Source organism: Chanos chanos, chromosome 10 (genome assembly GCF_902362185.1).
Source record: "Chanos chanos chromosome 10, fChaCha1.1, whole genome shotgun sequence".
Classification (NCBI taxonomy): domain Eukaryota; kingdom Metazoa; phylum Chordata; class Actinopteri; order Gonorynchiformes; family Chanidae; genus Chanos; species Chanos chanos.
In genome coordinates, this window is record NC_044504.1 from 802,501 (window position 1) to 825,000 (window position 22,500).

General features: G+C 43.0%; 1 protein-coding gene across 2 annotated transcripts in view; it reads left to right on the top strand.

Moving 5' to 3' along the window:
- The first annotated feature begins 9,949 nt into the window (after nt 1-9,949).
- Nucleotides 9,950-22,500, top strand: part of hat1 (histone acetyltransferase 1) — a 20,723-nt gene continuing 8,172 nt past the window's right edge. Inside the window, exons 1-5 of one of the 2 annotated variants that reach the window (XM_030786523.1) lie at nt 9,950-9,967; nt 16,397-16,457; nt 16,567-16,642; nt 16,959-17,079; nt 20,138-20,317. In XM_030786523.1, coding sequence (XP_030642383.1) covers nt 9,950-9,967; nt 16,397-16,457; nt 16,567-16,642; nt 16,959-17,079; nt 20,138-20,317 — 456 coding nt within the window. Of the gene's footprint in view, nt 9,968-16,387; nt 16,458-16,566; nt 16,643-16,958; nt 17,080-20,137; nt 20,318-22,500 lie in introns of those variants that run through there. The other variant, XM_030786522.1, reaches the window with a different exon arrangement.

The window sequence follows — 22,500 nt, forward strand, 5'->3', positions numbered from 1 at the left end:
GGGAGGTTCATTAAGCCGAGCTCTGCACCTCTAACTAGAAGCTGCAGGCATGAGAGTTACAGGGTGGAGTTTGATGTCAACTCTGTGAAATGTGGGTCATCTTGGGGGGGTGAGAGCGGGGAGGGAGAGTATGTCTAATCAAAACCATATCAGGTGAAGTCTGATCCGCCGGATTTGGGGGAGGGGGGCAGCGGAGGCGTCAGGTGTATCCGGAGTAAGCAGACATGATTGGACGGGACAGATTTCCAATCAAAGAGGGCGCTGGGGGGCGTGGGGAGGGGTTACTAACCTAAAGTCAGCGCTCCTGTCAAAACTGATCTCAAACTACCAGTGCAGCCCTCTGATCTGAATACCACAGCATGCTAACGCACAGCAGCCACAGCAGGGCCTGAACACTACTGATCCGACACACGCAAAGACACGCCGTTTCACTGCAGTCTCCAAATCTCTTCAGCTCACACACATCGCAGGTATCTGAAGTATGGAACTGCCAACAGACAGAAAAACCAACCCGTAGGTTGTTTGTTTTTGCAGGTGGAACACAAACACTTCCACACGGTGGCGGAGGGAAAAGGCATGTGGGGCAGTGGGACCTCCTCTGTCTGACTCAAATAACATTCACAGGAGCTCAGATGATTCTCACTGTGTTGATTTCCTTGACAATTATTGTCACAACTACAACTAACTAGCCACATACTCACTGATGCGCTCGTGAGGCACAGTTTAGCCATGAGAATACACACGCGGTCTCCTGAACGGAGAAGCCAAACACTTAGCTATTCACTGGCAGAAAACTCCCGGAGAGAAACACAGGCCGACAGAGAGCTGGGAATGTAGGCACGGAGCAGCATAATTTGTGACACAAATAAAGCTTTGTAAACATTGTGTGTTTACTGAGTTTTGAACCGATAGGTTGACACAGGTCTGTTTTAAGTCAGCGTCGGTCATTAAACGTTAATGAAGATGAGCCTGAACACACACGGGGGTGAATTCCTGGTTAGTGAGGTGTGCTCAACTCACACAACTAAACACCCCCCCCCCCCCCCCCCCCCCCCCATTGGAGACTGGACTACCTGCTTGTCCACTGCTCAGGTGCACTGTTACTCATTCTTACGACTAGTGTGCTCTTATTCTTACGACTAGTGCGCTCTTATTCTTACGACTAGTGTGCTCTTATTCTTATGACTAGTGTACTCTTATTCTTATGACTAGTGTGCTCTTATTCTTATGACTAGTGTGCCCTTATTCTTATGACTAGTGTGCTCTTATTCTTACGACTAGTGTGCCCTTATTCTTATGACTAGTGTACTCTTATTCTTATGACTAGTGTACTCTTATTCTTATGACTAGTGTAGTCTTATTCTTATGACTAGTGTACTCTTATTCTTACGACTAGTGTGCTCTTATTCTTATGACTAGTGTGCTCTTATTCTTATGACTAGTGTAGTCTTATTCTTATGACTAGTGTACTCTTATTCTTACGACTAGTGTGCTCTTATTCTTATGACTAGTGTACGCTTATTCTTATGACTAGTGTACTCTTATTCTTATGACTAGTGTGCTCTTATTCTTACGACTAGTGTGCTCTTATTCTTATGACTAGTGTACTCTTATTCTTACGACTAGTGTGCCCTTATTCTTATGACTAGTGTACGCTTATTCTTATGACTAGTGTACTCTTATTCTTATGACTAGTGTGCTCTTATTCTTACGACTAGTGTGCTCTTATTCTTACGCCTAGTGTGCTCTTATTCTTACGACTAGTGTGCTCTTATTCTTACGACGAGTGTGCTCTTATTCTTACGCCTAGTGTGCTCTTATTCTTGACTAGTGTACTCTTATTCTTATGACTAGTGTGCTCTTATTCTTATGACTAGTGTACTCTTATTCTTATTACTAGTGTGCTCTTATTCTTATGACTAGTGTACTCTTATTCTTACGACTAGTGTGCTCTTATTCTTATGACTAGTGGACGCTTATTCTTATGACTAGTGTGCTCTTATTGCTGAGTTGACCTGTTTCTCTCGTCTTACACATTTCATTGTACTGTTGACCCTGAGTTAACCTACATATGACAAATAAACTCTTAAACTTAAACTTAAACTTCGTCCTGTGTGATCACATTAACTCACAGTCTCAGTGAAATGACACGTAACTGATGAACTCTGATCTCACCACAGACACCTCACGCATTCTCTACAAACCAGGGCGTCCAAACACCCACAGCAAAGTCACACACCCCTTAAAACACCCACAGTAAAGACACACACCCCTTAAAACACCACAGCAAAGTCACACATCCCTTAAAACACCCACAGCAAAGTCACACATCCCTTAAAACACCCACAGCAAAGTCACACACCCCACAAACACCCACAGTAAGGTCCACACTCCTTAAAACACCCACAGCAAAGTCACACATCCCTTAAAACACCCACAGCAAAGTCACACACCCCTTAATACACCCACAGCAAAGTCACACACCCCTTAAAACAACCACAGCAAAGTCACACACCCCTTAAAACACCCACAGTAAAGTCACACACCCCACAAACACCCACAGCAAAGTCACACACCCCTTAATACACCCACAGCAAAGTCACACACCCCTTAAAACACCCACAGCAAAGTCACACACCCCTTAAAACACCCACAGCAAAGTCACACACCCCTTAAAACACCCACAGGAAAGTCACACACCCCACAAACACCCACAGCAAAGTCACACACCCCTTAATACACCCACAGCAAAGTCACACACCCCTTAAAACACCCACAGCAAAGTCACACACCCCTTAAAACACCCACAGCAAAGTCACACACCCCTTAAAACACCCACAGGAAAGTCACACACCCCTTAAAACAACCACAGGAAAGTCACACACCCCACAAACACCCACAGCAAAGTCACACACCCCTTAATACACCCACAGCAAAGTCACACATCCCTTAAAACACCCACAGCAAAGTCACACACCCCTTAAAACACCCACAGCAAAGTCACACACCCCTTAAAACACCCACAGCAAAGTCACACACCCCTTAAAACACCCACAGGAAAGTCACACACCCCTTAAAACAACTACAGGAAAGTCACACACCCCACAAACACCCACAGCAAAGTCACACACCCCTTAATACACCCACAGCAAAGTCACACACCCCTTAAAACACCCACAGCAAAGTCACACACCCCTTAAAACACCCACAGCAAAGTCACACACCCCTTAAAACACCCACAGTAAAGTCACACACCCCACAAACACCCACAGCAAAGTCACACACCCCTTAATACACCCACAGCAAAGTCACACACCCCTTAAAACACCCACAGCAAAGTCACACACCCCTTAAAACACCCACAGCAAAGTCACACACCCCTTAAAACACCCACAGGAAAGTCACACACCCCTTAAAACAACCACAGGAAAGTCACACACCCCACAAACACCCACAGCAAAGTCACACACCCCTTAATACACCCACAGCAAAGTCACACATCCCTTAAAACACCCACAGCAAAGTCACACACCCCTTAATACACCCACAGCAAAGTCACACATCCCTTAAAACACCCACAGTAAGGTCCACACCCCTTAAAACACCCACAGCAAAGTCACACACCCCTTAAAACAACCACAGCAAAGTCACACACCCCACAAACACCCACAGTAAGGTCCACACCCCTTAAAACACCCACAGTAAAGTCACACACCCCTTAAAACACCCACAGGAAAGTCACACACCCCTTAAAACAACCACAGCAAAGTCACACACCCCTTAAAATACCCACAGCAAAGTCACACACCCCTTAAAACACCCACAGTAAAGCCACACATCCCTTAAAACACCCACAGCAAAGTCACACATCCCTTAAAACACCCACAGTAAAGACACACACCCCTTAAAACACCCACAGCAAAGTCACACACCCCTTAAAACACCCACAGCAAAGTCACACATCCCTTAAAACACCCACAGCAAAGTCACACATCCCTTAAAACACCCACAGTAAAGACACACACCCCTTAAAACACCCACAGCAAAGTCACACACCCCTTAAAACACCCACAGCAAAGTCACACACCCCTTAAAACACCCACAGTAAAGTCACACACCCCTTAAAACACCCACAGCAAAGTCACACACCCCTTAAAACACCCACAGTAAAGTCACACACCCCTTAAAACACCCACAGGAAAGTCACACATCCCTTAAAACACCCACAGCAAAGTCACACATCCCTTAAAACACCCACAGTAAAGTCACACACCCCTTAAAACACCCACAGTAAAGCCACACACCCCTTAAAACACCCACAGCAGAGTCACACACCCCTTAAAACACCCACAGTAAAGCCACACACCCCTTAAAACACCCACAGTAAAGTCACACATCCCTTAAAACACCCACAGTAAAGTCACACATCCCTTAAAACACCCACAGCAAAGTCACACACCCCTAAAACACCCACAGTAAAGTCACACACCCCTGAATACACCCACAGCAAAGTCACACACCCCTTAAAACACCCACAGCAAAGTCACACACCCCTTAAAACACCCACAGCAAAGTCACACACCCCTTAAAACACCCACAGGAAAGTCACACACCCCTTAAAACACCCACAGCAAAGTCACACACCCCTTAAAACACCCACAGCAAAGTCACACACCCCTTAAAACACCCACAGTAAAGTCACACATCCCTTAAAACACCCACAGCAAAGTCACACACCCCTTAAAACACCCGCAGTAAGGTCCACACCCCTTAAAACACCCACAGCAAAGTCACACACCCCACAAACAACCACAGGAAAGTCACACACCCCTTAAAACAACCACAGCAAAGTCACACACCCCACAAACACCCACAGTAAGGTCCACACCCCTTAAAACACCCACAGCAAAGTCACACACCCCTTAAAACACCCACAGTAAAGTCACACAGCCCTTAAAACACCCACAGCAAAGTCACACACCCCTTAAAACACCCACAGCAAAGTCACACACCCCTTAAAACACCCACAGTAAAGTCACGCACCCCTTAAAACACCCATAGTAAAGTCACACATCCCTTAAAACACCCACAATAAAGTCACACAGCCCACGACGCAATGACATCAGTTCAACAGAAACACAGCTCAGATATAGTAAGTATACACAGAGATAGGTCAGTGTGTTAAACATCTCATCTACTTTACATTGTGAGGACTCTATGTGAATACACTGCACTAGCAGTCTGAGCAAAGTAACAATGATAGCTCTTCATCTTAGCTGCCTGTGGGAATCTTACTCACAGACTCTTCAACTGTTCAGAGAAAAGGAAGATAAACAGTTCTGCTCCAGTTGCGTTCACTGTTTTTCAGAAACCCCAGACAAAACCAACGCAGACAGACACTCACCGGACCCACTGCTCTCAGCAGCACACTCAGTGGGGACGGGTTTACTCACTCTGTCAGAACCAAAACATCCAAAATCACTTCTCTAGACACATATTCTATTGGTCATGAATTTGATTTGCCATTTGTCGCCATTTCATTCCATGGGAAAAAAGAGGCATCAGTAATAAATCCTGTCAGAAAAACATTAACGAGTCCTGTCTGATTGTTAATACAGCCATTTATCCATGTATTACAACTGGATCTGGATTTAAATGGGGGGGAAACAAGACCAAAAAAACAAACAGGCCTTAGATGTCATGAACAGCCCTAAACAGTTTTATTAGCACGAACGCTAACACATCTAAACAGCCATGTTTGTAGAGGTGTAGCCATGTCTTTTTTTTTTTATGTTACATAGCCAATGATGGTGCTGTGCCACAAATTAGGTGAATTAGTTTGTAACTATTATTGTACTGCTTACAGAGACATGTGGTCAAAAACAGGCGATAGAAAACCCAGGGAAAACCAGTGGTCCATTTGCGTTGCCCTGCTCTGTTAGTATCAAAGTTAAGATTAAATGAGCACAAACATGAAAGGACTGCTTCTCAGAGTGACGCCCTAGACGCCTCCTCAACACAAGGACAATGAAACGAACCGCACAGATCCAAACATTTGTCGACTCGTTCTGAAAACTGTCGTCTGGCACATCTGGAGAAAATCAGCAGCTGTCTCCTCTGTGTCACTGCTCCCCCTGCCATTCCGTGGAACTCCGTGTTTCTCTCCTCAGCCCGGCTCCGTTCCCGCCCTCAGAGTCTCATTGATTTACGCTTCACCACGCACACAGCACAGACACACTGATATCAATAATTCCTCACTTTTCACTGAAAAGAAAAAGTTCAAATGACAATTCTGAAATGCCTCCAATTCAGTGCATCTTTTCTTTCAGCTTCTTCTTTGTGACGTTACAATGAATGCAAACACTTTTCCTCTCTTTTTCTTTTGTTTGTTTGTTTTCAATACATTCGTGTCTGCAGATTTTGAAAGTATATATGTTTTTGCACTAAGGAGTAAAAGGGAACATTTTCCTCCCAGCTTTTCTCCAACTCTCACCGATTACAGTCAGAAGAGAGGACAGAGGAGTCAAAGACCCCACAACAGGAACCTGTAAACACTGGGCTGTGTGTCTAGACAGTATCTCACATACGCTCTGAGGCTTAGACTCAGTACAGGACAGTGAGTACAGTTCTCACCAAACGTATATTCTAGCCAAAAAAACAGCACTCTGCATCACACACACACACACGTATATATGTGTATGTATTTATGTATGTACGTATGTATGTATGTGTGTGTGTGTGTGTGTGTGTGTGTGTGTGTGTGTGTGTATGTATGTGTGTGTATATATATATGTGTGTGCGTGTGTGTGTGTGTATGTATGTATGTGTATATATATATGTGTGTGTGTGTTTGTGTGTGTGTGTGTACACATGGTACATATATATATAGTAGATGATTTGTAGGGGGATGAAGGGGGACGCCATCCCCCTTGTTACCAAAATGACCAAAATGTATCCCCCTTGTTAATCTATAATCTACCATCCCCTATATACTCTACAAAGTAGAGTCAGTGACCACTGGGCCATCTCCCCTGTTAAAAATTAAGAAATTGCCTATGATATATATATGTATGTATATGTATATTTGTGTGTGTGTGTGTGTGTGTGTGTGTGTGTGTGTGTGTGTATATATATATATATATATATATATATATATATATATATATATATATATATATATCAGGGTTCTGGTTTTTGCCTGATAAAATTTATAAAAAGCCAATAAATTAAAAACTTGCCGGTCAAAATGTCCGGTAATGCTGCTCATACAATCAAGACGGCACTGTGAAGTCGTCTGGAGGAGGAGAGAGTGACGCGGCTTATGCGCATTGGAAGCTGCAAAGACGCATTGGACACGTTTTATTCAAGTCGACAGCGGAGGACTGTACCACAGTGAAAAAAGGAAAAAATAAAATGTTACCTGGTGGCCTGTATATAGGTTACATATGATGCCGTGTAGGCCCAGCCTTTTTTTAAAAACAGGCGACAGATGTTACAGGTTACAGATGTTTCGTGATAACCTACATTTTAGTGGCTAATGTTGAGGTTTTGCTCAGTCGTTAAGCCTACCATTTGTTTTGTTTAATCGTTACTGTTCATTTAATGGTCAAACTGATTTGAGGTTGTTGTCATTCTTTCATCAACCGAGGTGTACATTATATTTGCATTAGTGACACAGACTGTTACTGAAATGTGACCGGTAAGTTTCAGATTTGTCCAGTAACATAAATGTGTGAAGATAAATTCTGTCTTTACACTCCACCGACAAGAAAAAATCCTAGTGGAAACCCTGATACACACACATACATACATACATACATACATACACATACATACATACATACATACACATACATATACACACACGCACACACACACACACATATAGATAGATAGATAGATAGATAGATAGATAGATAGATAGATAGATAGATAGATAGATAGATAGATAGATAGATAGATAGATAGATAGATAGATAGATAGATAGATAGATAGATAGAGACCAAAGCACTACTTAGGTAGACACAGTTGCGTTCTCACAAGTGTTTTTGTTATAGCCCCGTCACGGTTTCTGTTGGGATGGGTTAAAGTGGGCTGGACACACACACACACACACACACACACGCACACACAGGAGCAGAGCTCTCAGGATTGAGTAAAACACTATAGACTGCCCTGAGCTCCTGTGAAACATTACACTACCTCCCACTATGCACTCTCCAGCTAATGTTTTAAATGAAAGCATTAATTCCAATCAATTTATTAGCAGTTTCACCATATAATTGAACCCAGTTCATCCACGGTGAGCCCAAAACACTTCATCATTAAATCAAGCATGTTCAACTCGTAGAGCAAACGGCCCTCTTGCTTTCAGCTGCCTCCTTTATCCATTAAGTCAGACTTCACGTTTGAGAGCTACTTAATTAATTCATGTAGGGGGAATATTAAAACCTCGCCGAAGTCAATTATAGATTTGATCACTTTGGAGGCAGGTTGAGGGTGCAATGATACCTAACGAGAGGAGAGACTTTAAAAACCTCTACGGTTAAACAGGACCCCCTGCCCCTTTTTGGAGGGCTGTCAATGTCCAGCATTAAGTATTCTCAAAATCTGGTCCACTGCATTTTAAACGTTTCCTCTAATCATAGCTCTGTATCTTCACAGCTACAACACCACTGCAGACAGGATTCATTTTTTTCATTTCAAAAAACTGCAGAGGTTTGCGTTGACATCCGAGAGAACATGGTGTGTAAATGTCAATATGAGGTAAACAGACATGACTGGATACACGAAGATCCAAACATCTGTGTGACCTTCCCTCTCTCATTCACTGGACGCCAACAAATCCCAGCTCTCATCCAATCCCCGCTCTCATCCAATCACAGCTCTCATCCAATCACAGCTCTCATCCAATCCCCGCTCTCATCCAATCCCAGCTCTCATCCAATCCCAGCTCTCATCCAATCACAGCTCTCATCCAATCCCTGCTCTCATCCAATCCCTGCTCTCATCCAATCCCTGCTCTCATCCAATCCCTGCTCTCATCCAATCCCCGCTCTCATCCAATCACAGCTCTCATCCAATCCCCGCTCTCATCCAATCCCCGCTCTCATCCAATCCCCGCTCTCATCCAATCCCCACTCTCATCCAATCCCAGCTCTCATCCAATCCCAGCTCTCATCCAATCACAGCTCTCATCCAATCCCTGCTCTCATCCAATCCCAGCTCTCATCAAAGGAAAGTTCAACTACTAATGGCTACTGTGGAATAGTGCGGTAGCATATTTACATAATCACATAATCTTCAAAATCTATCATAACTCCATAATAAAACCATTACAGATCTAATCATGTTCTCTGCGGTCGAGTGGTTAGACACAGCTTAGTCTCGCTGGCCAAAGCATTTTATTTGTGTGAAGAGCAAACAACAACTTCTGTCATATCATACCGCGGTCACAAGTTTATGGACATGGAATCGAGACTGGGATTAAGACACAAAGGCTTTTCTGATGTAACAATGAATAAGTGCAATTCTTATTATATTGCATTAACACAAATGATTAATTTAATAAGACAGGAAGCAGATCACTGTGCCATAAAGTGTTACCTAAAGTGTTATTTATAGGCTATCAAAAATAACCTCACTTTCTTCACAGCACATCATTTGTCAATATAGTTACTGGTTTCACTTTTGTTAAACACTCTCCGAACACTAAAGCTAACACACCTGGTTAACATAATTCACTCATCTGCGCTGATTGTCTGAATGCTTTTCTCTCACGAACGGTACAAACTCTTACAGAATGTTTGACATCATTTCAAACTATTTGAGAATAACACAAATTCAGCTGTCACTGAGCCCGATCTGATTTAAGATTAAGCAGTTACTAGAAAAAAAATAGTACACAAGGAAATCAGTATAAGAATCATTTCCAAAACCGTGAAAATGATGCAGGATGTTAATACAGCATGGCCAAAGTAACCAATGTAGAGCTGAATAACAGCCAGAGAAACTTGCTGAAAGTTGTACGTAGATTTCTCCCCTGGAGCGATGAGACTGGGTTTAAAGGGTGCATGGACTAGGTTACCTGGTTACTCATCATAGAAATTCCCGTTTTGTCTTTAGATATCATCCGAGTCAAAAAAAATGTTTTCCTTACCGTTAAAATTAATGTCCTCAGCTTTGTTTTGATTGACTGTAACTACAAACATTTGTTTCACGAAGGTATAAATGATAGAACATTTTTTAACTGATGGAATTCTACACAAATTCCACAAAAAATTAACATTACAATATGTCGTTTGTCTATGAAAATGTTAAAATTCTACAAGCACTGAAAGGTTTTTGATCAGTTAAAAAGCATCTGCATGCATGCAATAAAGCAATATTATAAAGATCACTTAGCACACAACCAATCATTCCATAAAATTTCAGTGATACCACTATTTTGTTAAGCATTCACATGCGACAACGATTAATAAATAAAACGCATAAAAATTCATTGTAAAACTATAATGCATCCACTATTACAATGTAATAAAAGTTATTGCTCTCTCTCTCTCCCTCTCTCTCTTTCTCTTTCACACACACACACACACACACAGAACAGAGAATATTTGTAATTTGGTAACATGAAAGCGGATAGATTAATAGTCTCTGAACTCTGACCGTGAATGCTAATTAACGTAAAAGAGTTTGCTGTGATACTCGCCACATAAACTGTCACCTCAATCACTGTGATGGGGGCGACGTCACGTTGACAGCTTTGGAGAGCGCTTGCCAGGATGTTTGTACAACAGTTTGATTGTTGTTGAGCGCATGTCTTTATGCAATGGGAGACAATGAGAAGGTACTACTGAGCCAGGTTCTAAGAGCGCTATGTTATGTCTGCATATGGGTGTTACTGGACCCAGTGTCATATACAGACAATGTGTTCTAATCTAACTCCTGGTTAAACCCACTCCCAATATGACACTACTATGTTTCAGAAAGCAGGTTTAGTGCAAACTCAGAGTTAGTTAACTCAGAGCATGTGGTAAACCCCCTAATAGAGTAGCCCAATGACTTTGTTTTGCCAGGAGAATGAAGCCACAAAACTAAACCTGTTTTCTGAAACAGGGCCCTGGACAAACAAATTAACAGTTGATAGTAACTGATCCTGGAAGTAAATCTGGCCTCAGTCCAATCTCCTCCATACAGTTATAAAACACGTAAAAAAAACCCTGAGGATTCTTCTCTCCTCTTTGCTCTTGATATGCCCTCCTGTTCAAGGTACTGAAAAATATTTTTGTTATGCTGCTCCTAGTTAGACAAAATCCTTTAACTTGCACTGATCACACAGCAGATGTAGCGCTCGAACTCAGAGCGTAAAACGTGACAAAAGAGGCTAATAGCCAAAGCTAACAAAACTCGCTTTGTATTAAGAGTAACAAAAGAAATAAAGACACTGCTAAAAATAATTGAGAGGACAAGACAACAGGGTTTCGCTACTCTAGACAACAGGTCTCAGAATGAGGCTCAGGTGTTGGGTAAACTACTTGTTTGGTGTCCTTTGGATGAACTGCCCTCTCCTGCCTCCTGTTTCGTGGAATGTCTCATGACAGCAGCCCCTTCCTTGGGCAGTTCCAGATGCCCCGCTCAGTCAATCTGTGAGAGTCCTTGGCGAGACTGGAGTTTAGGATGTCACAGGACTGAACCCGGGATCATTCTTCCAGACTATATCCCTCCCAACCTGATATTGAAGATACTGCCTCACTCTACGGCAATCAAAGAGTTGATGCATCGTGTAGGTAAGTTGCCCATCAGTTAACCTGGGTGGTGAAAAAGAGCACAAAGAAGGGACAGACAACAAACGTAAAACGACTTCAGCTATGAGACTTAGGCAATGTGAAACTGTATGTTACTGGTTGATGTGTCAGGCAACCTTGAAAGAACCAATGAACTTGGATACTAACTCTCATGACCCTACTGGAAGGGGCAGGTCCTTGGTGGAGAGCCTCATTCCCTGAACATGGCAGAATAATCCGGCACGGCGCCATCATCTGTTTGCAGCTCGCTTCTGTTGTCTGGAACTCTGAACTGCCGTGACTGTGGCTGCTCTCCAAAATCTCTGATAATGCTCCACCAGGCCCTCAGCTGATGGAAACAATTTTGTGTGCTGACTTTGAAAACCTATCAACTGCTGGACTAATGATGTTACTGTGAGAGGCAGGGAGACCTGTGATGAAATCAACAGAGATGTGTGACCACAGACAAAATGGTGCTGATGAAACAGTTCGGTCTGAAAGATGAGGCCAAAGGCCCGAACATCGTCATGCATGTCTGGCCAAAACCTTCTTCTCAGGATCTCATGTGGTGCGACAGCTGCCTTGATGCCTGGAGAGCCAAGAGGAGTGACCCCAATCCAGAGGCTGAGAACCTGTGGAAATGGGCACGGACAGAGATCCAGGAGGACCCCCTCCCGAGACTTGTTCCCGCCTCTGTGCCTGCTCTGTAATGCTTTGGATCTTCCTCTGAAATGGTGCCAGGGGGTGCACGTTGGGAAGAGTGAGCCCAGAGAAACCACACTGAGAGCAGAGGGTATCAGTATTATTATACTTTGACCCAGGTCCATAGAGAAGTAAAACTGAACTAAATAAAAAACCTACCTGGTTCAGTGTGAGTTCAGTTGATAGGCCTCTTGGATGAACAGATGGATCATGTGATCTGGCCAAAAGACAAATGGGTGGGCTGCGCTCTCCAATCCTATAATGCCAATATTACGGCTATAAGCTCAGAATTGGCCACATCATAACTCCTCTCCGCAAGAGCAAGTGTCCACGTGAAGGGTCGGTCGGTGTCTGGGGGGATAAAAACCGAAGAAAAAAAAACATTATTTGAATTTATTGAGGTCCCCTGTGCTTCAGGAGTCCATTTAATGTGCTTGGATAAGCCTCCAGTCAAAACAGTGAATAGGACTGCACTGGAGCTAAAATTCCTAATAAATCTGTGATTCTGGAACATAGCTGGGGTATTTACAAGACCGCAAGTCATCACCAGATACTCACAATGACCACTAGGGGTGACAAACACAGTCTTCTATTCAATTCCTTCCCTAATCCTGACTAGACTGTGGAGATCGCACAAGTCCATCTTTGTAAAAACTGGCCTTATGAAATGTTTTGGTGGTGGACAACACAAATGGCAGAGAAGAGCCGTTCTTGACTGTCATCTCGTTTAATCCTTGGTAAACAATGCACGGATGAAGTCCGATGTCCTTCCTCTCCACATAGAAGAAGCTCTAGCATGGGATACAGATGGTCAAATGAAGGTACTCCTCCACAACCACCTGAATGTACTCCTCCACAGCCGCAAACTCAGGAAACAGAAAGGGAGAACATTCTCCCTTCTGGGGGCCAAGGAAGGAGGGCCCTGGAAGGAGATGGGTGATGCAGTCATAAGGGTGCTGGAGGATGTCAAACTTCAGCCAGGTCATGGTTCTCTGGGGGGTAACTTAGAGGTGCATATGAGGAGAGTTTTGGGGAGTGGCTGAGGTGCACCTAGTGGCAGTGGCAGTGGCCACAGTAAGAGTCAGATTGCCAGCACAACATAACCCACGACTAGAGGTCCCTCAGACAAGAGGAGACGCTGGTGACCAGGAGAAGTGGTGATTACGCAGAGTTAGCCAAACAGGAGGGGATGGAGAATGGACTCTTGGTGTTCATCGAAGCCTCCCAAATGTACTCCTCCAATTTCAACGTTTTGCGGTCATTCACATCCATATGATAGTAAACAAATGGTCTCTGTGCTTCAATGTGACTATGATCCATTTTGTGCATAGGTGTGACAGAAGGAGAGATTAAACATGTAAAAACTGGTTGTAGAACTAAGACCTCCTGACTTCTGAAATCACTATGGACAGATGTTATTCAGACAGTAAGTGAATAAAAGACTTTTAAGTGGTGCTCAGATACATGCGCTGCTGTTCTATACAGCTTAAAGATACAGTGCTTTGGTGGGAATTATGTCAGAGGCGGTGAATCAGTCCAAGCGTATTTCTCCAGTGCTCTCTCAATGGCAGTGCATTTGAAGAATGGGATAATCTATCGCTGTCACAGAGGCAGCTGTAAAATTATAGAGACCTAAAACGTGCAGCAGGTCAATCTTTGGTGTTTCTGAGGGTAGAATCACCAAAAATCACCATGCCCCAGATAATAACACAAAATTTCCACAGGTCAGTTTGTTCAAGAACAGTGCTCTCCATTGGAAAGGTCATTATTTTTTATTGAGCTCTCACTCCACTGTAAACCACTCTTTGAAGTTGTCTTCTTTTTTTCTCCTGCATTGAAATTCTTTATTTAGGTCTGCAGCGCACTGACATAATGGGGCGTTTGATAAAGGTTCAGTTTAGCGTTTGACAACAGATTACATCAGAGTGCTTTTCTCCATCCTTTCCCAGTCATGACGCTACAACACCACAAAATGATCATCACACAACCCATGGCCACTGTGTGATGGTCCATTTAGCTCAGAGTTTTAACTTCAGAGTTTTGGTTCTAATGCATGCATGCATATGAAACGACTGTACGTGTGAAATGTGAAATATCTGCCCTTAGACACTGAATACACACATATACACAAAAGCAATGTTTACACCTCCACATGAACACTCACACTGCTGTACATTCACATACAAACATTTAAGTAATTCCTTTACACAGGAGTGCAGGATTTTTCAACTGTCTATTTGTAGTAGATCATTTTTCTTAAAAAGACATTTCATGTTATCAGAAATTGAAAAGCTTTATTTCAGTTTATATATATATATATATATATATATATATATATATATATATATGTGTGTGTGTGTGTGTGTGTGTGTGTGTGTGATATATATATATATAAAGCTTTATTTCAGTTTATTTCAGCTTTTCACTATTTTTCCTTCAACAGTTACAGGATTCATTTTAAGGCATTGTGGTTTAAACGAGTTTTCACTGAGATTTAGAGTTTTTTAACTCCTAAAAACCATCTGATGTCATTGCTGAATTTTGGTTAACAGTCTTGCCTCACAGCGGGGCTTGCATGGCAGGACATAGCTGCAGCGTCGGTTGAGATTTGAACCGGGAGAAAGACAAACCGCGCCTGCAGGAGGACAGGCAGAATACAGTAATCTGTGGGGGATTATGTGAAAGATGAGGGGGTCAGACTCTTTTGAAGTTATTGCACAAACAAGACAGTGTGAGAGAGCTCAAAGTTTGTACTGCAAATGGATTGCAATGTAGACATGCCCTCCATTATGAGTTTCTGTTCAGTGACATGTACGTACTGTATATGTGAAGCATTCGCATATGCGCGTGGATGTACTTCACTGGTATGTGTTTCAATTGCAAGCGCTATCTGACGTCAGGATCTGAGTTGATTCAAGAGGTTCAGTGTTTTCGACGGTAGGATTTTATCTACTTGTTGTAGTTAGGGTTAGGGTGGGGTTAGACCACCCTTCGTGTTTTGTGTCGACCAGCCAAGACCGATTTGGATGGACGGACCTCCTCCGTCACTGACAGCGGAAACACGTGGGTAAATAGGAAGAACACTGCATTGCGCGGGCCGTGTTGTAGAAAGCAGAAATGGCGGGTAAGTTACAGAAATCAAGATCTAACACGGTTTCACATTATGTTGTTTTAACATCAGTGGTGACGCAGACTGGGTGATTTTATATTTCGGGCTACAGTCTCACGGCTCTCCCTGACATATCTGTTGCTTTTTGCAAAGGCAAACTGCCTGTAAGCTAAGTAAGCTAGCCAACAAACAGTGAACTGTCATGTAGATTAACGTAGTTTAGCGTTGTTCGGCAGCCTTGCTAATGTCAACATTTCATCTATCTATGCTATAAACTGCATAGGTAAAGACACAAAATTGTATTCTCGATGAAATATTTAAGACCGCACTCTGCGTTTTAAACTGACTGGGAAATGTTACATTTGCTTCCACTATTTTCAGTTAGCTTTAAAAGTGTCAATGCAAAAGATTTATACGTGCAGCAAAGGGTTACTGTAGAAGACGTATTACTAGAATTATTACCAAACGATGCGACGACCCTCTTAAACTATAACTTGCTTTATTTGCAGCTTGGAGCTAAACGTTGTTAGTAAACTTTCGGTGCAAGGATATAGCGTGTTGCGTAGAATAGTCTCACTGTGGCCTAGCGGTCGTTTTAGCCGGCTAGCTAACTGGAAAAGGTACGAGAGTGAGAAAGTTAGTGTTGGAAATATTTTAGGATTTAAGTACGTCAAACAACACTTTCGGAGTTTGTAAAATGATCTGTCATTGTGATCACTGTCCATTTGTATGTCGTACATATCGCTGTCTCTGCAGTTACGTTATACGCTTCATTTTACCCACATAGGTATGAACCAGATGGAGAAGAAATTGGCGGAGTACAAATGCGACACCAACGAAGCTATATGCCTGAAACTCGGTAATAATGTTGTCAGTCGCCTGTTTTAACGTTTACGATGACTGTGAGCTTTTTCATCGCCTGTCGTTTTGCGGTGTGTATACTTACTGATCTCAAATGTGTGTCACAGTCCGTTTCCCCGAGGACGTGGATGACGACAGCACAACATTCCACCCTGAATACAGCCATCAACTGTTTGGCGATGAGTGAGTATCAATTGTCTAGACATAGTTTAATTAAAACGTCTCACACATATTTGGCTACACTGCTGTGTGCTTTATTATTGCTCTGCTGCATACAGTTTCTCTGTGGAAGTAATCCTTAATTCATCACAGTCAAGTCGACTTTATTGTCCTCATATCCATATACAAGTATGCACTGGAATGAAATATAACTTTTTATAACCATAAAAATTGTGTTCATTAGTTAATTCATAACTGCTTCACTCTGTAGTTCATAAATTAAGACTCATATATAATGCATGTGTTCTCACTGAGTTGTTCTGTTTTGTCTCTTTCACAGTGAAGTGGCCTTTGGCTACAAAGGTCTTCAGATTCAGCTGTTCTACAGTGCTGGAAACCTCAGCACCCTGTTTAAAGTCAAGTACTCAGCCAAAGTCACAGAGAAGTTTGACTGTGTAGAGGTATGTCTGTGTGACTACTTTACTGACCCGTATGGAGTGTCATACTTTCCACCTTCACAGAAATGGGCTTGTGGAGAGGAGATGAATGTCAGAGGCCAGAAGTTGAATGAGCTGATCTCCTGGTTGTTCGGGAGAAACTTTTTTGTTTCTCTGAATTCTTTCTCTTTTTCCTACATCTGTGAAGTGTTGATACGGCATGTCTGATGGCACTCGGGGTGGATGTAAACATGTAAATGACACTGCGTAGACTTTTGGAATGACTTTTTTACAATTCAGACTACAACCAGAGAAAATAACTGCCCCCCCCCTCCCCCCGTCCCATTTTGGGTTTTATGTGTCGTTTGGGTGTTACAGGGCTTAAGGAACCACTGCTTCTTTTCCTGGTTTATGAAGGTGTTGAATTTGTCACTTTTTGGTATCTCGGTCTAACTGTTGAAGGTGAGAGTGCTCCAGCTCTGCTCTGTATGGTCAGCCCTACTGGTGGGCAGAAACACAGTGTGTGTCTCCACAGTGTCTCTTGCTTTGTGCTGTCACTCTAGTTAAGCCATATTGATTTCTGCTGGACTGTTACTTTTTAAAAATCACATTTGAAGTGCCTTGTGGTTTTCTGCCGAATGTTACACTGATAAAAACCATACAGAAGTACCGCACAGGGTCAGCAGCACATTGGTCTGAGATATTCCTGGGTTTACATGACGTGGACATGACTCCAGTGTTTGTGGTTTAACTTGAACACATTTTGGGAGAGGATCTGGTCCATTTACAGACAGTAGTGATAGGTACACCCTCTGTCCGAAGCCAGTAACACAAGAGTTTATCCAAACCCTGTGTTCCTTCACAGTAAATACTCTCTCACAGCTACACACTAAATACTGTCTGACAGCACATTAAATACTGTATCATCATGCAGTAAATACTGTCTCACCGCCACACACTAAATACTGTCTGACAGCACATTAAGTACTGTATCATCATGCAGTAAATACTGTCTCACAGCCACACACTAAATACTGTCTGACAGCACATTAAATACTGTATCATCATGCAGTAAATACTGTCTCACAGCCACACACTAAAAACTGTCTGACAGCACATTAAATACTGTATCATCATGCAGTAAATACTGTCTCACAGCCACACACTAAAAACTGTCTGACAGCACATTAAATACTGTATCATCATGCAGTAAATACTGTCTCACTGCCACACACTAAATACTGTCTGACAGCACATTAAATACTGCATCACACTAAACACTGCCAGTGGACAGAAGAGGGCGTCCTGCCAGGGAGAAAAGTGTGAGAGGAAGATAAAAACACAAAAGGCCGTTACACTGATTATACAGTTTGGTGTTTTCTGCCTGTTGGTTCAGATATTCATGGGTTTTATGTACGTGTCCAGTTCACTCCCTTTGTCCCCCTTTGTCCATTTAAATCATGTTCAGTGTGGTACGGGCCGATTGTACGTGTGAGATGGTTTCGCTGAAACTGTGCCGTGCTGTATTTGGATGTTAAACGCACAAGTTTTTCCTGGAAAGAGCGACGAACACTTTTAAAAACAATGCCGCGATTTTCTGGTTTGAAAGGATACATTGTGATCCAATCAGATCTCAAGACATTGTGGAAATCTCCCTGAAATGAAGGTGAATTCCCCAAAGAGGCTGAGAGGACGGAGGTAGCATTGTTTGTTAATATGCGCTAAGCAGCTCCAGTGTTTCACAGACTGTGTGATCTGTACGTGAGGCGCAGAAGAGAGGCTTAGACAGCGAGATGGGGTTTTTTTTTTGGGTTCCTCAGCCCCTTCTGTAATGCAGTTGAGCAGCGACAATGGAGGGGAGCCATTCATCTGCAGGTGCGTTACTTCCACCGGGACGTTAGCCGATCCCTGAAAAGGAGAGGAATTAGCAGTACACGGTATTAGCCTTTTGTCGCGCGTTTTGTCCCGTGCGTCTTCATTTCCCTGTTTTGAATGTGGAACAGCGAGGGGCTGGAGGGAGAGCCCTGGGTCCTCTCAGCCAATGAGAATGGTGTGAAAGGTCTGCTTAGCAACTTAATACAGAGTGTTCTCACGTCAACCCGGCCCGACATGGATACAATGCAAACATTACAGCTGAACTAACCACGCATTCTGCTGAGTAAAATATCTGGGGGGAGGGGGTCCTTTGTGTGCCGTGGCCCTTTGAGTCGCGGGGGCAAATTCATTTGATTGAGTTCTCTTGCCAGACTTTGAGAGGAGAGAGCGGCCCATTATGGTGGTTCAGGTTTTGTTAAGTGGAGATCAATTCATTAAATTTTATTGCCCAGTGAGGAGCAGAGACGCATTATTGTGGGAGCCTTCATCAAATATTCATGGTTTAAGATAAGCAGTAAATGTATTGAATGAAGTGGTCTTTCAGCGAGGGCCCTGAGAAGGCGGGGGGCGGGGGGGGGGGGCCAGGACGGGGGGCTTTTCAGACATGCTCAGCTGACAGTCTTAATTGCCTAATGTTTTTCCTTTTTGTGTCACAAAAATATGAATTCTTTTCCTCTTTCATTTGGCATGTGCTCAGCCTGCCGCCGCTGAAGCGAAGGCCTAATGACAGAACAATAGCGACTCATTCTGTGTGGACTGGTTTTTATGATTCCATGAAAGCAGGTGCTGAGAATGTAAAATAGAAAACACTTATGTGTATGGATTAAAAAAAAACAAAAAAAACCCTGATTGACTGTGTTACTTCTGCTTTTTTACACAGAACCCAGGAGAGAGTGCTGTAACATCAGAGAATGTGTACATGTTAAAATGAAAGTGTATGTTTGGCGGATGGAGTTAACAGGCAAATTGCCCTCTGTGAAATAAAATGTATATATGATATATGGATGTATTCTGTAGCTTCATTTGTGTCGCATTGCTGCAGCGGTTTCAAATGTTTCCGAATCTTGTTATCATTGGCTTTATCATTGATTTGCTGTCTGTTCACTTCATAACAGTCCATAACAAATGCTTACTTGGTTAACTGAACCTGATGATACTTGTTTGTGTATTTATGCGTGTGTCTGTCTGTCTGTCTGTGTCTCTGCAGCCTGATGATGTGGAAGGAAAGATCAGAGAGGTTATCCCTGCGGGATTCAGCTGTAATACTGATGACTTTATTTCTCTTCTGGAGAAGGAGGCAAACTTTAAACCGTTTGGGACGCTGCTGCACACATACACCGTTCACAGTGTGGAGGAGGGAGAGGACCTCACCTATCAGATCCATAAAGTACGTGTGTCTGTGTGTGTCTGTCTGAGTGACTCTGACAGTTTTAAATGGATGTATACAGTTTGTCAGCAAATCAACTGTAGCTGTGAAGAGTGTAAGAGTGTAGAGTGTGTAGCTGTGATTAGGGCTGGACGGTATGGTCTAAAATTTATATCGCGGTATAATGTGAAGCATGAACGGTAATGGTATATATCACGGTATATTGATTTTTTCTTAAAATTTCAATCTAAATGTTTCTGAAAGGGTAAAGCACTGGTATGGTAACTGTATGGCAGCTATTACTGTCCTCTTAACTGTATTACCAGGACATATTTCACAAAGTACAGAGGTATTTTAAGAACAAGTACACAGTGATGGCATTTGTTATGTTGGTCCACTGCTGACTTTTTTTCTATTAAGGGCAGTCTTTGGAAAATTCGATTAGTCGATAGAAAAATAGCTGTTAGTGGCAGTCCTAGCAGCAATTACGTAGTTATACTGAAGAAAAACATTTGTTATAATGAATTGATGCATTTTAGACATCAAAAAGGTAAATTCATAAAAACAAAACAAGGATGCGTCGGTTTAAAATATTGATGTCGGCGCATTTTCAGCATTGACGTCATCGATTACGTTGACTGATCGCGGCAGCCCTACTGTTTCCACACAGCAAAACACCTCGCAAATTTCGCCCTACCACTTTTCGCTCTGGTAGAGTGGTCACAAGTTTGTAGCAATAAGTAAGCAAGTTTGGCTATCCTGAGAGTAGCAGACAAGTTTAGGTGCTTATAATGAGGGTCTGCAGTGGTCTATTTGCCCTAACCACAGCTGTTTAGAGAGCTTTGCCTACAGCTCTGGCCCCAGCTTCATGTAAAAAACAATCCGTGTTGATGTAGACACAAGTGGTTGCCCATACATCTTTAAATCATATACATGTTTTCATGCTACATGTAGCCTTTAGCATCTTGGTCGGACTTTTTTTGTTAGTCTTGCCTCTCTAGAGGACGTCACGTACCAAACACATCACACGCTGAACTGATTGGTTCTTGCATGGTTCTCATTTGCATAAAATTGGGGATTTGCCATCTCAGTTTTGACTGTTTGGCCAGATTCGCTCCGATTTCACCCAGTCAGAGCGAATTTCGCCCCCATACAACCTGAACGAGAGCGAAGCGAGATTTCGCTGCAATGGAAGGGTACCGTGAGGGCGCTACCAGCCAGCACGGTATAGTCAGAATCCATACTGTAGTGCAGATCCATACTGTAGTGCAGATCCATACTGTAGTGTAAATCCATACCGATGTACTTTTTATACAGCTAATACTGTCCACCCCTAGCTGTGATTAAGGGTGTGGTGTGTGTGTAGCTGTGATTAAGGGTGTAGTGTGTGTAGCTGTGATTAAGGGTGTAGTGTGTGCGGCTGTGATTAAGGGTGTAGTGTGTGTGGCTGTGATTAAGGGTGTAGTGTGTGTGGCTGTGATTAAGGGTGTAGTGTGTGTAGCTGTGATTAAGGGTGTAGTGTGTGTAGCTGTGATTAAGGGTGTAGTGTGTGTGGCTGTGATTAAGGGTGCAGTGTGTGTGGCTGTGATTAAGGGTGCAGTGTGTGTGGCTGTGATTAAGGGTGTAGACTATGTAGCTGTGACTAAGGGTGTAGTGTGTGTGGCTGTGATTAAGGGTGTAGTGTGTGTGGCTGTGATTAAGGGTGCAGTGTGTGTGGCTGTGATTAAGGGTGTAGACTGTGTAGCTGTGATTAAGGGTGTAGTGTGTGTGGCTGTGATTAAGGGTGTAGTGTGTGTAGCTGTGATTAAGGGTGTAGACTGTGTGGCTGTGATTAAGGGTGTAGTGTGTGCGGCTGTGATTAAGGGTGTAGTGTGTGTGGCTGTGATTAAGGGTGCAGTGTGTGTGGCTGTGATTAAGGGTGCAGTGTGTGTGGCTGTGATTAAGGGTGTAGTGTGTGTGTAGCTGTGATTAAGAATGTAGTGTGTGTGGCTGTGATTAAGGGTGTAGTGTGTGTGGCTGTGATTAAGGGTGCAGTGTGTGTGGCTGTGATTAAGGGTGCAGTGTGTGTGGCTGTGATTAAGGGTGTAGACTGTGTAGCTGTGATTAAGGGTGTAGTGTGTGCAGCTGTGATTAAGGGTGTAGTGTGTGTAGCTGTGATTAAGGGTGTAGTGTGTGTAGCTGTGATTAAGGGTGTAGACTGTGTA